The following is a 15,133-nucleotide window of genomic DNA, read 5'->3' as shown; positions in this document are numbered from 1 at the left end:
ATTCTCCTGCCATAATGAATATGATCTTCACGGGCTTGCCATGGCACATCTGCACGGTGTACCATTGATTTACAGTCACACGTTGGAGGACCACCTCACCCACTGAGAAGTAGTCTTGTCCAGGATAGTCTGCGGGCCTGAACTACAGTTTACTGAACCACATGGTTGGCAAGAATGTACCTTTCAAATGGAATGCTGAGTGTGAGGTGACTTTCACTTACTTTATGCTCTTCACCTCTCCCGTGATGCTGCTGCCCAACTTTGCATTGCATATCATTGGCTGAGTTATGAACTCTACCGAGTTAATATTTCTAGTTTCATAACGTAATTACAAAAGCAACCAAAAGACCAAATGTGAAGCAGGTTTAGCTGTTATACACAATGGTGAGATGAGATTAAGTAAATTAGCTGTCACCATTGTAACGTGTGTGTGTGTGTGTGTGTGTGTGTGTGTGTGTGTGTGTGTGTGTGTGTGTGTGTGTGTGTGTGTGTGTGTGTGTGTGTGTGTGTGTGTGTGTGTGTGTGTGTGTGTGTGTGTGTGTGTGTGTGTGTGTGTGTGCGCGCGCGCACTCACATGCAAGTGTGAATGCAAAAAGATGAGCTACAAGCCACTAAATGGCAAGAATGTCTTTTATTATATTTCAGAATGACAAATAGTTATGGACATTACTTTGTTGTTTCAATACACAAGCAAATCTTTATGGACAATCATTAGCTAGATGAAACCAAATAAAATAATTTGTACACTCACTTATTTTACAATACATACTGTTGCTTCTTACTGGCTAAAGCAATATGCATTATGCAGGAAGGTATTGCTATTCATATAGTACAGCTAATTACAGTTGATATGAAAAGAAAGCCAAAAAATAAGTTATTTAAATACCAATTACATATACAGAATGTGCAACCTTTGTTAAGCATTTCATATATGTAATTAAGAATTTAGTTTTGAAAGACTGCAAAAAACAAACTGGAAGTGAGTAATCGGGGAAATCTAGGTTAATTTGTGAATGAACCATGATTATTAACATTTGTACACTGACTTGGCATCGGGAACTCAATACTAAAATAAAATACCAGCATGACCAATTCAAACCCTTTACAATACCTGACAACAAACGTCCACATATGGACCTCTGAACAAAAGTTAGCCAATTCTGCCTATAAAACAGCTAGATTTACCTTCTAAAGTGCATATACAGTGTCTGTATTTTCATTCTTTACAAAATACATCTTCAAGGTTGAGTCTTTTTTTTAAACCAACGACCTTCCCGCCTCCCCCCTCTATCATTCTAGCTGACCCAGAGCACCACTTTGATTGAAGAGGAAAAAAGGCATCAAACAGCAATCGAGTGTCCACTGCAAAAGCATCCTCAAAATGTACCAATACTCAATCTTATGTTTTTAAAACTCCAAACCCAGGGAATAAGACTTAATTTCAGTTCAAACAAAGTTGTAAGTTTACTTTCTTCTTTAGAACTCCACACACCAATGGATATTTTAAGCTTTAAATGACAAAACATTCACAAAAAAGAGAAAATAAATTTGGTTCAGACAGTGTCTGGCCTAGAAATGTAGCGACGTGTTAACGGGGATGACCCAAAATGAAAGTCTCAACCTATAACTGCCATGTTGTGTCCCCTTATGGAAGAGAAGCGTTTTTTTTTTTTTACCCCATCACTTCACTTTTTGTTTTCTAGATTTTTATTCCAACAGTGTCTACACATTTTGAGAGGACAGTGTCAAAGCTACACATTATTATTGTCTATACTTTGTAAACTTTGTAAAAAGGTGACCTATATTTGATGGTGGACCAAGAACATTCCAAAAGGCTCATTATCCATCAACATATCAAAAGTATTGGTGAACATACGCAAAATTAGACATGTAATATAAATTCCGGAATGTGATTGCTGTCTCTCTGGAATATACAGTAGGCCAATGTCTGTCTCCCCACCTCACTCTGTATTCTGTGTCGACCTCAGTGGGTAGGATTGTGTGTGTGTGTGTGTGTGTGTGTGCTTGTCAGAAAGTGTGCCAATGTGTTTGTATTGACACTTAGTTCGTTGAAAATATCTTATTTTTGTTAAGTACATGGGGTGTGATGTCTGTATCTGATGTCTGCCTCCACAAGTACAGAAACCACATCACTCTAATTTGCAGATACTGCAGTGTGGATCCGTGTGCAAGTGTCTGTTAGTTTGTGTTTTTCATAAAATCTCAGTTTTTCCTCAAACACCGGACACATTCAAAATATTCAGGCATGGGGCACCTCTGGGACAGTCGAGCCTCGGTTACAGGGTCCATATTGACAAATGCTCGGTATTTAGAACACAATATGTTCAGTCTACTGTAGATATTATACTGTAATGGTAAGGCAATAACATGTGCCTGCCTCCCTCCCCGTAGCTGACTATTGAAGAAACACACAGCTTCCTGTCAGGCTCTAAATATTGAAAAATGACATGCATCAAAACTGCTGTGAAACTGGACAAACGATCTGAAATATAAAATAGCTTCTCTGACCGAGACATGGCCTCAAAATAAGGCTGTAACATTCACAAGGCAAAAAAACACATCGCATTTTAACGTAAACTCATTTTAAAATTAGAATATATGTATATTACAGAAACATGATATAAAATAAGACATTTAACATTTCAAAACAACCGGTTATTCATCGTTTGAGTTATGCGTTTAAGTTCATTAAGCACCCAAATATTGACAGAATTATGTCGCTGTAGAAAATATTAATCAGTTAGCGTTAAAGAATTCAAAGTGATAAGGAAACCACTTTGGCCACGCTACATCTTTAAGACCTGTGGGTAATTTTTGTTTCACACAAGAGTTTAAAACGAAGCATTTATGAAACACAGAAAAACATTGATGAACAGTCTTTCTTTATAAAAAAGAAGATAAAAGAAAAAATGTCCGACCTAGAAAAGAGTGTGCTATATTCCTCAAAGGCAGTTCCAAGTCTTCTGTTTTAAGACCATTGGGATGTTTTACGAATGGAAGCCATTCCACGGAGCAAGTCTAGAGTCTTAAAAGGCATATGATATCTGGTCGTGGCGTTAGGAGAAAACTCCAAAAAGCCGTAAACTTTTAAGAAAGGGAAGAAAGAGCAACAGAGAGAGAGAGAGAGAGAGAGATGGAGAGAACGAGCAAGGTATCTCGACACTTACTACTGTAAGTCGAGTGTGATGTCAGTTTCTCTACTGTCCAATCACAAGTCTTGACAGGTGCAAGAGGAAGTTGTGCTGTGGCCACTTGCACGGTCATTCAGTCCTGTGGCCAGTTTGCTCTCGACCACCCACAAATCAGTCAGCATCGACTAACCAGGCAAAACCTGCAACCCATACATTCCATCAGCGCGGTTATGATGACTGCATGTCTCTTTGTGCGGTGAGCGAGCGTGCCTCGTTCACCAGTCGGCGGGCATGTCTTTGATCGTGCACCCCGGCTTCCCACACGCTGCTCTCCGTGAGCGACGCCACGCGGCCCAGCGTGTCGCATCCCGCCGAAGCCAGGGGCGCGGCGTACATGGGCAGGCCGATGGAGACCAGCCAATCGGAGACCGTGTGGATGTTCCCCGGAGACGCCGGCTTCCGACACATCTCTGTCAAACCTCCAGAGGGGATCTGAGGAACGGAATGACAACGTACCGCTCAAAATGATGTCACGTTATACAATGTGTTTAAAGATGGAATGCCGTGACTACCCCCGCCCCCTAAAAAGGTGATCATCAGGTACTATCTACAGAAAGTGTTAAAATTATGTTTTTATGTTGCCACACCCACCAGTTCATTAAGTATGCCTGGTTTTCAGGTGGGTGAAACTGAACTGAACCCACAGCTGTTGTTGTATGATAAAGGGGGAGGGGGGTTAGTAGAGGGGTTGATTGGGCCTTTTGACTCAAAAGCCAAATTCCAATACCCAAAATCTCGGCCACTCGCTCACTCACACTCGGTCACTCCAGCATGGCAAATTATGGTGAAATTGGTGACCTGCCGAAATATGTTACCATCTTGTGGACTTCATACAACAGACAACTGCAACGATTTACATTCAGACACTGACATTATGTGACTACACGATATATCAGCAGGTCACAAATTTCACTGTAACACTAACATGCTGGAGTGAGCGAGTGTCAGTGAGCGAGTGGCCGAGATTTTGGGTATTGGAATTTGGATTTGGCTAAAGGCTTTCAGCTTTCAGGAAGAAACCAATAATACACAGGGAAGACACATTTCAATATTCTAACCACTCCATCTTTAATGACTTTCTGCATGGACATGTCATGAAGCTTGGAGAGGAGGTAGCGTGCGGACTTACAGCCATGCGGTGCTGTTTACGGAGCTCCTTGACGCGCAGCTGGTCCATGGTAGACGCCACATCTTTGACAGGCTGTTCTAGGTCCTCCGAGTAACGCTGAACCAGGGCCTGGGGGATAGCACAGCGGCCATGCTGGACAGAAGGAAAGAGACACACACACACACAGAGAATGAGAACATGGTAATAGCACTGCAGGAATGCAGACTGAAAAATAAGGACATCTTGATGAAAAAAAACAAACACGAGCATGCATGCACGCACGCACACACACATACGCACACGTGCGCGCGCACATCTCCAGCGGGTTACAAGAGTTGGTGCACAAAAACAAAACACCACAAACACTGACCCCAGTGGAAAGAATTTCCTCCTTGAGAACAAATAAACTATCTACAGTACTATATCCTGTGTATATGTATACCGGTATGTACTATATATCCTGGGGGGTGGTGGGGAGGGGGGGGGGGGGACAGCGAAACAAAATGCTAAAAAGCAACAGAGATCTTAAAGGGGCATTCCACTCATTTTCAACATTTTACTATGTCATTAATATACCTTAGAGCTGTTGTGGAAATAATAAAAAAGTCCCCCCGATTCTGTGTTTCCTAGAACTAGAGGTCTGAAAAAAAATCATTAACATGGTGAAACACATCTTGATGATGTCATCAAGATGCGTTTCACCATGTTAATGATTTTTTTCATACTTACAGTTCTAGGAAACACAGAATGGGGGGACTTTTTTATTATTTCCACACAACAGCTCTAAGGTATATTAATGACATAGTAAAATGTTGAAAATGAGTGGAATGCCCCTTTAACAACAAAGGAGGTCTTGCCTGTTGCGGAAACCAACAAGGTCTATGAAATCACAGATCAACTACACAAAATGTCCTTAAGACCAGAGACAGGTTTGTTGACAGAGCGCATGTTTTATATTGTAACACGAGTTGGATTAACGCAGAGGAGCCTCTTTTATTTTATGTGCTCATTGTGGACATTATGAGGCATGAGAAGCTCAGATGTGGATGTTTATGGGCGAGCGAAGCAGACTAATAATCTCATATTACAAGCCAAAGCACAGAGGAACTATGGGCTGGGAGAAGAGCACATTATCCAAAAGCAGAGACGGAGAGATATGAAGAGGGTGAGACTATAATAAAACTGTCTTGCTTTAAAAACCAAGGGGGAGACGAATGTGAGTCAGAGCAACATACATGGCCAATAAGATGTCGAAATATGATTGAAAACAACAACATTCTGAGTAAGGGCCTGTGAGAGACAACATGTTGAATAGAGCCAGACGGCCGATGCGAGATCTTTAGATCCCATGACGATTCAGATTTTGGAGAATCCTGGCCCGCCATTTACCCGATATTTTGACAATGTTTTGTCATAAAGTGCTACATTTTTTAATCAAAGCATGTCCTATAATAATGACATGCCCAAATACGGCAGGTTGAAAATGGTTAAAAATCGGGACACATCGGTTGCATAATAATAATAATGGTCAAATATCAGCTGTTTTGAGTAGTGGCAGTGAAAGGCAAAATATTTAACCCAATAATATTTAGTAGATCCTCTCACTCTGTGCATTACATTCACCCATTCACAAACCGACCGTGGAGGAAGCCATGCAAGGCACCAACCTGCTCAGTTAGGGATTCAGTGTCTTGCTCAAGGACACTTTGACAGTAACCCAGGGGGAGCCAGGGATCCAACCGAGAACATTCAGTTTCGCAAGTGGCCGTTCTAGTCACTGCCACCCCTATGGGGGCAGGGTGCCTTTTTCTCCAGCCCTCTTTTCTTGCAGTTCCTTCCCCTTCCCTTCCCATTCCCGTCCCCCCCATCCTAGACACCTGGAGCTATGGCTGATATCCAGCCAGGCTTGGTCAAACAGACCTGGAGGTCTGGTCTGGTCTGGAGGCCAAGAAGGAATGGGTGGGTCTGGGTGGAGCGTACTTGGAGGAAGGGATGGGGAGCTGGTCATACAGCCAGACAGACACCTGACCTGCTGTCCTCCCTACCAGGATCACGGGGCCCTTCAAAGGCCTCTCGCTGGTAGCCTACCACATACGTTGGATCAGTGCACTTTATGATGTGGTTTCAGTCTCTCATTAGGTCCTGTTCTGCGCTGTATGTACACACACGGCTCGCTTTAATGCCAATTAAGCTGCCACAAAAGAAGGGAGAGGAATGGACTTCAAAGAGTTCCACCGTCAACATTGTATCACTAGTTTGCTGTATGGACAGTAGTCATATATCTATCTACTGTATAAATGCACCAAGTCTCAGTGTGGACGTACGTGTGTACGTTAGGGCTGTCCCCGACTAAGGATTTGTATAGTCGAAATTAATATGAATAAATTTGCTGTTAGTCGACTGATAGTCGACTGAACACCCCCCTGCACCCCCCCCCCCCCCCCCCCCCAAAAAAAACACATTTGCATTAAGGTTGGGCGATAAGCTCTCAAGGCGCCGCGTCCTGCCTGTTTTTGCAGCGCCGTTCGCTACGCGTTGAGAGCTTGTAGATCCGTCTATTTTTGCAGCGCAGCTGCGCAGCCAGGGTAACAAAATAAAAAAAAAGTTACAGGTGGAGATGAAGTGCAAGCCAAGCTAACATCACAACCACTGGCTGGTGACAGTGTTGTTAGCCGCAGCAACATGTAGCCTGCCCTGGTAACTTCTCCTCCTCCCCGGAGAACTCTTGCCTCCCCGCACCGTCGGGGAGGCTGATCCACAAGCTCTCAAGGCATCGCGTCCTGCCTGTTTTTGCAGCGCCGTTCGCTACGCGTTGAGAGCTTGTAGATCTGTCTATTTTTGCAGCGCTGGTGTCGGGGTTCGTTCACGTTGTCAATAAAAAAATAACCTAGATTACAGGCGGAGATGAAGTTCAATCAGTGGGTTGAATCAGTAGCTACGCGCTAAGCTAACGATCCCTGACCCTACACTAACACTAGCAGCCTGTTTTTTATTTTCCCCCCGACTTCACGGGTGGCGCATTGGGATTGTGATGAGACACGAGACAGCAGTGTGCATTCTGTTGTGACTGTATATTATTAAACTGCATGGGTCTGGACTCCGGAGCATAAACAACATGTAGGCTACAGTACAGTAGCCTCCCTCGGCTCGGTCCCTCCCAGCCTTTACTCTGGCTGCCAGAGTGTTCCCCGATGCTGCGGTGCGGGGACTGGGAGCATACCATTATAACGGAGGGGTTTTCCACCCGGCCCAAAAGAAAAAAATCGTCCAGACTGTTTTTTTTTTTTTTTTTTGGTGAACATCGACTGAGAGGTTGTCAGTCGACTGAGACCCGTTCCGATCGATTAGTCGACTATTTGACTAATCGAGGTCAGCCCTAGTGTACGTACGTCTGTAAACCACGTAACTTGAAAACCGCTGGCCCCACCGACTTCAAATTAGACACACGCGCTAGCCGGTTGTCCAGAACCAGCACAAAAGCCTCTGCCTGGGCCTGGACCATATATGGAGCTGGCCTGTTCTGACATCACAATGGTGTTCTGACTTCTGCATAGGCATGCCTGACAAAGAACTCCATATATGGGCATAAAAGGGACACAGACCTAATAACTGGGTGGGGCATGCATTTCCAACTTGCAAGTAGGCCATTGCCCAACAGGCAACGCTCTAGTAATACTCAAGTGGCAGTACTAGCGTGCCTCTCCACTAGTAGTAATCCAGCTGGGCTGTGAAGTTGTGAACACAATTTCTTACTATAATCTCTAGATAGTGTGTGTGTGTGTGTGTGTGTGTGTGTGTGTGTGTGTGTGTGTGTGTGTGTGTGTGTGTGTGTCACGATAAAGGGGCCCAGTCTGGGGTCTGGCCCGTGGCTGCATACTTTACTAGCGCGCCTGCCTTCAGTGAGATTCAGCCCATAAACGTAACAGTCTGCACCGCACCATAGTAACACTCAGCCCACAGTCTCTTGTTCTGGCTGGTCTCTGTATTGTTGTAGACGCGCCGCCGCATACACAGAATCACATTTGAATGAAAACAAACGGGCACATGCACACAAATACCCACCAAAGTACAATTGTGTGTATGCGCGCGCGCACACACACACACACCAAAAACGCACTCTACTAGCCTATGTTGGAGCCAAATTGCTCCCAAAACAAGCCGCTCATGTTGTTGGGCTACGAGAGACATTTTCCAGCTGAGCTACAATCAAATAATGACTTAGTCAAGTTAGGCATGTTATGATGTAGCCCCAGAGGCCCTGACGCCAGACAACATATAACCATGGCTGTCTGGGATGTTCTCTGGAACTGTAGTTACTGTGAGAATATGAGCGTATGCCTGTTCTTTATGGGCAGAACATGTTTCTTATCTCACTAGTCAACTCACAAGCCATGTTTACTGTTAAGTATGGAACTATGGATAGTTGAAGACAGGCCTCATTGACAAAATAAATGTATGTGTGGTCCGTTGTACTACTTGAGCAGAAACAGTATACAGTACATTACAAATATGTATGTCCACAAACGTGCCCAACAGAGGGCACAAAAATAAACTTGCTGGAACACAGCCATGCAGCTCGACTATGTACACCTCTACAGGTTGCCTTGTTGTGTCTCTGTTGCATTGCTCCCCTAGAATAATGTGTGAGTAGTAGTCCAGTAGTCCTGAAAGTGTACATTGGTCTTAAACCCAAATTACACCAAACGGTCGGGTCAGGTAAACCACGGCAATGCAACTCATTGAGTTGCAAGGAGTTGAATTGGTGTGGTTGACCTTAAAAAATGTTTTGTCCCGACCCGACCCTTTGGTGTGGGTAGGGCTGTAAAGGCACCAAGCTTATAAAGTGTCAGATTTGTTTCAGGTTCTGATTCTAAAGGGACAAAAATGTGTATTTAAACATTACCATGTTACTTCATTACGTTAAGAACGTATTATATAATGTTATTGGATACGCAATCGGGAGATTTGAGCGGCTGACTGACTGACCTTGTCAGAATAGGGCTCCTCTGTCAGATCGATGCCCTCCGTCTCCATCCTCTGCTCCAGGAGCGTGAGCAGGTCAGGACCCAACTTGGAATGAGACGCCTTCCTAGCGACCGCCACCTTGCCCCCCAGATCCGACAGCCAGGGCGGTGGCACAGCTGGAGAGGAACCTGGCTCCTCCCTGACGGGCGAGGCTGGCGAGGCGGAGGCACAGGGGCTAGCAGGGCTGCTGGGGGCCTTGGTGGGTAGAGCCGGAGCACTGGGGCTTGGGCTCCTGCAGCTGCTACGGACGACCGGGCTGGCGGGATGGGAGCGGGTGACGGGGTGGGTAGGGGAGGGAGTCGGGGAAGGCGAGGAAGGCAGGGAATGAGGTGGGTGACGTAGCCCGTTGGCCAGCCTCTCCTTGGACTTTTTGGCTGGAACGGGAGGAGGGACCGGAGGCTTTTTGGGATGAGTCCGAATGATCCTCTCCACACTGGTGTTAGACGGAGGAGGACTTGGAGTGAGACTGGATAATGACTCTGGGGGGGTGGGAGCAGGGGTGCTTGGACAGGGGGGGCGGAGGGGCAACTGGGAGGGCACAGGGGGGCGGTCCATCCTCCCCTTGGGGCTCACGGCGGGGGCTCCGTTATGACTTGGGGAGCCTCCATCTCCATGTCTCCTGACGGGGCTGCTGTTGTCCGCCGACTTTGATCCTCCTTTGGCGGGTTTGAGTTCCAGGCTGACGTCCTTCTTCTGGTCGAAGCACTGCTCCCAGCGGAGGTCTCCGAGGGAATGAGAGCGTTTCCACAGTCCAGCGGGCTGCGGGGATCCATCCAGGTCCTCGCAGCTGCGGCTGGCCGGGATAGGGGACCGCCGGTGGGCCTTGCGCAGCCCAAGCAGGCTGAAGCCCTTCAGGGTGGGCTTGAGGAAGAAGCCCTTGGAGAACTTTGTGCGCTGGCTCTTGTTGCTCTGCTGCAGGGCCTCAGTAGAGAGGGTCATAGGGAGAGTGGGGTAGTCTGGGGACTGGAGGCCAGCGGAGGAGCGCCCAGAGCGGCAGGCTTTCTTGCTCTTACCTGCAACACATAACGTGTAAATGCTCAAGCTCACTTAAATATATGTATTGTATTAATGTTTTAATTAATAGTATTGACATAAACCCATTCCTTCCTTCTTAAGCGATTGACAGACAGGGAGCAACTCGCCACACCCGTCTACGGTAACACAAAATCTATAAACTGTAGACAGGTTCTGCCTCTGCTGCCATTTGGGCACACATCCTTTTCAAAACTGTAGTTATTGATTATGATAAATACGGTAAGTAAAGAGGAAGTAGGAGTAGGCTACTACAACTAAAGTAGTAACTGTTGAAAGTACAAAAAAATTCCACACACAAAAAAAGTAAAAAACAAACGCACAATCTACTCAACTAAGAGGTCTGCCAGAACAGCTCAGGGGTAACTCAACTAAGAGGTCTGCCAGAACAGCTCAGGGGTAACTCAACTAAGAGGTCTGCCAGAACAGCTCAGGGGTAACTCAACTAAGAGGTCTGCCAGAACAGTTCAGGGGTAACTGATGAATGAATCTTTAAGGGCAGTTTTGATCTTTTTCTGTATCATTTGCAGAGTAATTGCCACTGGAAAGGACCGAACGCTCAATTCACACCAGCAGCGGCGGATCAGCTAGTTGTCTGCTGCCAAGGTGAAGATTTCAACTGGCAGCTGTAGATGTGAAATTAATCAAAAGATTGATCAGCTACAGGGGGTATCTGAGACAAAGTGGAAAATGCTTAAAGCCATCCTGCATAACATTTATTTATTGTAGGAGTAATTTTGGTGACAGCCCTTGTAGCTCTGTTGTACGGCAGGTCCTCGCATCAGAGGATATATTAAATACACATTTAGCATGGACAAAAATTGAGCCCTATTTTCACCAGTGCCTTACCCCTTATCCCTAAACTTCTTTGCCTTTTTTCACAATTTTGAAAAACATTTTTGAATAGTTAAAATAGCCAATCTACAAGCTCACAACGTTGATATAGACCAGCTAGTTGAACAATTTGTATTAATGTTTTTCTTTCTTTTTTTAGTACATTTTTATCCCACGATTTTTACAACCCATTTTTTAACCCAGTGTCAATCTAATGTAATCCTGCAGGCGCTACACTTCCTCTGCCAACCTGGGGGGGCAGCGGACTGACCTCATGCTATGCATGAGGAGTCCAAGCTGCTTCTTTTCACCTATGACAGGGGAGTGTTTCCCCGGCCGGACATAGCGCGTGCAAGGAACACGTTATTCCTACCAGTTCCTTTCCCCTCTATCAGGCGCCCCGGCTGGCCAGGGGAGGTAGTTTAGAGACTACTTTATTACTGCATGTTTTTTGTGAGGGTACCTACCCTAGGGGACACGGGAAGAACATGCAAACTCCACACAGAAAGGCCCTTTCGCCAACCCCACCGTCCTCGGGTATGTGGTGAAATATGTGGTGATAAAATGTTTTTTCAAAATGGTAAAAAAAAAAGGCAAGAAGTTTAGGCATAAGGATTAAGGCACTGACAAAAATAGGGCCATGTGTCTCCATAGACTTTCTATTAAAACTTGACACGTTCACAAAATGTGCCAGCGTTGTTGTGACCTGCTGGTGTGAATTAAGAGTTTGATTGATTAGTTATTGTCATATTATGAGGAATCCTGACTGAACATAATATAGACACAAGGGGCTTCAAAAACATCACACCACAAGAAAGGGCCAAGATGACTTACCATCCATCTCCAGTCTTAAGTTATGAAGAGAAGGATGGAACACCATAAAAGTATGCCATGCCAAAGATTACGAATGAAGTGATGACAGAAATAGATGAAATGTTATATCATTGTCTCTCTCCTCAGCTGGCAGATGGTATTGGCGCACGTACTGCCTTTTGTCTGCAAAGGATTTTTAGGATGCTTCACAGCCTAAAAGTCATTTTAATCACCTTGTACATTTTGGGATTTTATGTCGAATTCAAATATCGAGACTGCAGATTAAACATTGACTTTCTAAAGAAGCAACGCTTACTCCCTCCTTTGCTCGTGTATTTTGTATGCAGTGCTGGCTGAGAAATGCATAACTATGCATTAAACAGTCATATAAAAAAAAAAAGATATACAATTTCCCCATTGCAGATACTCATTTGTATTATTATTGATATTATGGTGGAGCAAATCGAGCTTGTGTGTACTGTAGACTTTCTTTGTGAGGTACAGGCATGCTTTATATAATGGTGCAACCTCAGCAAATAAATATTTATGGCCCCCCACAGTATTTTCCTCTGCAGTCATGGCCATATTTATCTAGGAAGATCATCAGTCTAATGGATTACAGCCTAGGCAATATTACAACTAGGATATACAACCGCTAGGGAATGGAGGATAAAGCAAACAAAAAAACAATACTGGTGAAAGCATTTCCCCAGCACTTTCAAGACAATACACATGTTGTTAATTTAAATTTGTTATAATAAAGTAGTTATTTAAGTCACCTGAACGTAGTAAACACATGTACTACTGTGTGCATTTGAAAATTATAACGCTATTGATAGTTATTAGTTAGAGGGGAATACTATGTTCATGGCATGAGTCAAAAGAGCATCTATGATGAGCTACAGGGAAAGTGAACAGAGACAGAAGAAAGTTTATTAACAAAAACCAGAACATTGTTCAGGGTTCTACAGTCACAGCACGCATGTGCTTACTAATGGAGGAGAACAAAGGAGAAGTCCAGGAAGGACATTCTGACACCTGGTGTGATTTAATTCTCCGTCTCCTTCTCTGAATTTAAAACCACACAAGCTCTGTTATGAATATAATTAGTTGCCACACGCTCTGAGGCAACATTTTCAAAATTCTAAAGACAAAAACTGCCAAACTGCCTTCATCAGAGTTAATCTGTGATCCAACATTAACATTAAAGCAATGTAGCATTATATTTTGTATTGTGGTTGTTTTTTGGCGGTCTATGTATGTGGTATAGGCTCTGTTTCTTTTTTTTAATAATGTCTCAATAAATTATCGCGCCAGAGCTACGAGTGTGTGGCAACTCGGAATGTCTCTATTGATTAAGCATAATGCAAATAATTAACATGCCGTGTCATCATAGTACCGTAGAACCCAGACATCGTAAGCAGAATGCAGAATGCATGCTGCATGTTATGCAGTTAGACTAGACCAGCTTTTAGTGGAATGGAAGGAAAAATAGACACAGAAAGAAAGAAGAGACATGAAATAAAGCGAGCAGGACCCGGGTCCTTCTGTTATAGAAGTGGTTTTTTATTCCACAACTGAAATCTCTACTGTGGCAAATTGCACAATTTACTGTTTGAACTGTATGACACACACACATAGTACACACATAAAGGGGAACGCAGTGGTTAAAACTGGAACCCATTAGATGGAGAAAGAGAAGATAAGCTATGACAAAGCAATGGTTTATGAGTTGTGGAGCTATTAACAGAAAGTTGTGTGTGGGTGGGTGGGACAGAAAGCAAGCACACAATCGTTTCAGGGAACTCTGGCAAGTCTTCAAAATAAAATGAAAAAAATTAAAAGAAATTAAAAAGAATTAAAAGAAAAATCCCAGGAATAAGACCTCAATATACTGCAATAATAAGGAAAAAAATAATGATTTTTATAATTTACAATCTATGCACTACGATTTAAAAAATATTTTCATCCAACAACTTTTTTTTTAGGCACATTTGAGTATTTGTGCAACATCATGGTCACTATAGAGGTAAACACAAGCAAAGTGACATCTTGAAATGGTACGGACACAAAGAGATTTAAATGCCGTTTGTTTTGATTCGTCACTAACTCAGTGGCTATTACCACCACAGCAAAACCAGAGTGTTCCCTGGCATGCTGCTTCATGGGCCGGGTTCCAGGCTCAGACACCTACAGCATATTAACAGAAATACTCTCTCGTGGGGCAACGATCCTCCTGGTATCGCTATACTAACTCCACCCCTATGGGTGGAGGAGGTGGCCGCCTGGGTCCGTGATCGGAAAGCGAGCTTGTTCTCAACAGAACAGTTCTGTGCATAGGGGAGGGTCTCTGCCTTTGCACACAGGACTCCACCACTGTGGGGCGGACCAGGCTTAGCGGTCTGTGAGCCGGGTCCCTCTCGGCTATGACGGGGTGTCGGCACTGGTGACACAGAATGCCTACGAAAATGGAAAAGAGCGGGTGGAAAGAGTGGAGCGTGAAAGGACAGAAGAAAAGAGAGCAAGGCGATAAAAGGCGGGAGAGTTTCTCCACACAGCACCGGGATGCCAGAGGATGGTTGAGGGGAGAGCAGGGGGTGGATCTGTCTGGTGACATGGCAGATAGAGTTTGATTGGCAGGGACCAGTCCAGACGAGACGGTGAGATGGACTGGGTGTTAGAATGCTGAAGCATGGCAAGAGGCGGAGCAGGTGGAAGCCCGTATCGGAAAACCAAGCAGGAATAGTCACAGTCACTGCAGCGCTAGGCTAGGCCCAGGTTACGCTAATGCTAGGCAAGGCTAGGCTAGGCTAGGCTGTCATTACCATTCTCCAGATTCTCATTGCTCTCGTAGCAGCCGGAGTCACGCGGGGAGTCTCCCACCAGGCCGCACCCCTCTGACAGCAGCTTCTCCTGGGAGCCCGACAAGCCGCTGCGCTCGGGATCACTGCTGCCTGGAAACGCACAGGGAGAAGACATTATTATAGCGACATCCGTTACGGGATTATAATACACCAAAAACACAATTACAAAACATTATCTTCTCAATCAATATTGAGACGCAATATTGAGACGCGCTGAAATCTGCATGATAAGCACAATAATGTAA

General features: G+C 44.7%; 1 protein-coding gene across 7 annotated transcripts in view; it reads right to left on the bottom strand.

Annotated features, from left to right (window-relative positions):
* Positions 1 to 612: 612 nt before the first annotated feature.
* The window catches only part of sash1a (SAM and SH3 domain containing 1a), a 274,948-nt gene continuing 260,427 nt past the window's right edge, over positions 613 to 15,133 (bottom strand). For all 7 annotated transcript variants that reach the window (XM_079526965.1, XM_079526964.1, XM_079526968.1 and 4 more), the window contains 4 exons: positions 14,850 to 14,978; positions 9,307 to 10,358; positions 4,342 to 4,473; positions 613 to 3,644 (listed from right to left, as the gene is read on the bottom strand). In XM_079526965.1, coding sequence (XP_079383091.1) covers positions 3,381 to 3,644; positions 4,342 to 4,473; positions 9,307 to 10,358; positions 14,850 to 14,978 — 1,577 coding nt within the window. In that variant the 3' untranslated portion in view covers positions 613 to 3,380. The remainder of the gene's footprint in view (positions 3,645 to 4,341; positions 4,474 to 9,306; positions 10,359 to 14,849; positions 14,979 to 15,133) is intronic.

This window comes from Electrona antarctica (genome assembly GCF_951216825.1).
Source record: "Electrona antarctica genome assembly, chromosome: 17".
NCBI lineage: Eukaryota > Metazoa > Chordata > Actinopteri > Myctophiformes > Myctophidae > Electrona > Electrona antarctica.
Note: the sequence above shows the minus strand (reverse complement) of the source record. Positions and strands in the feature narration are given on the sequence as shown.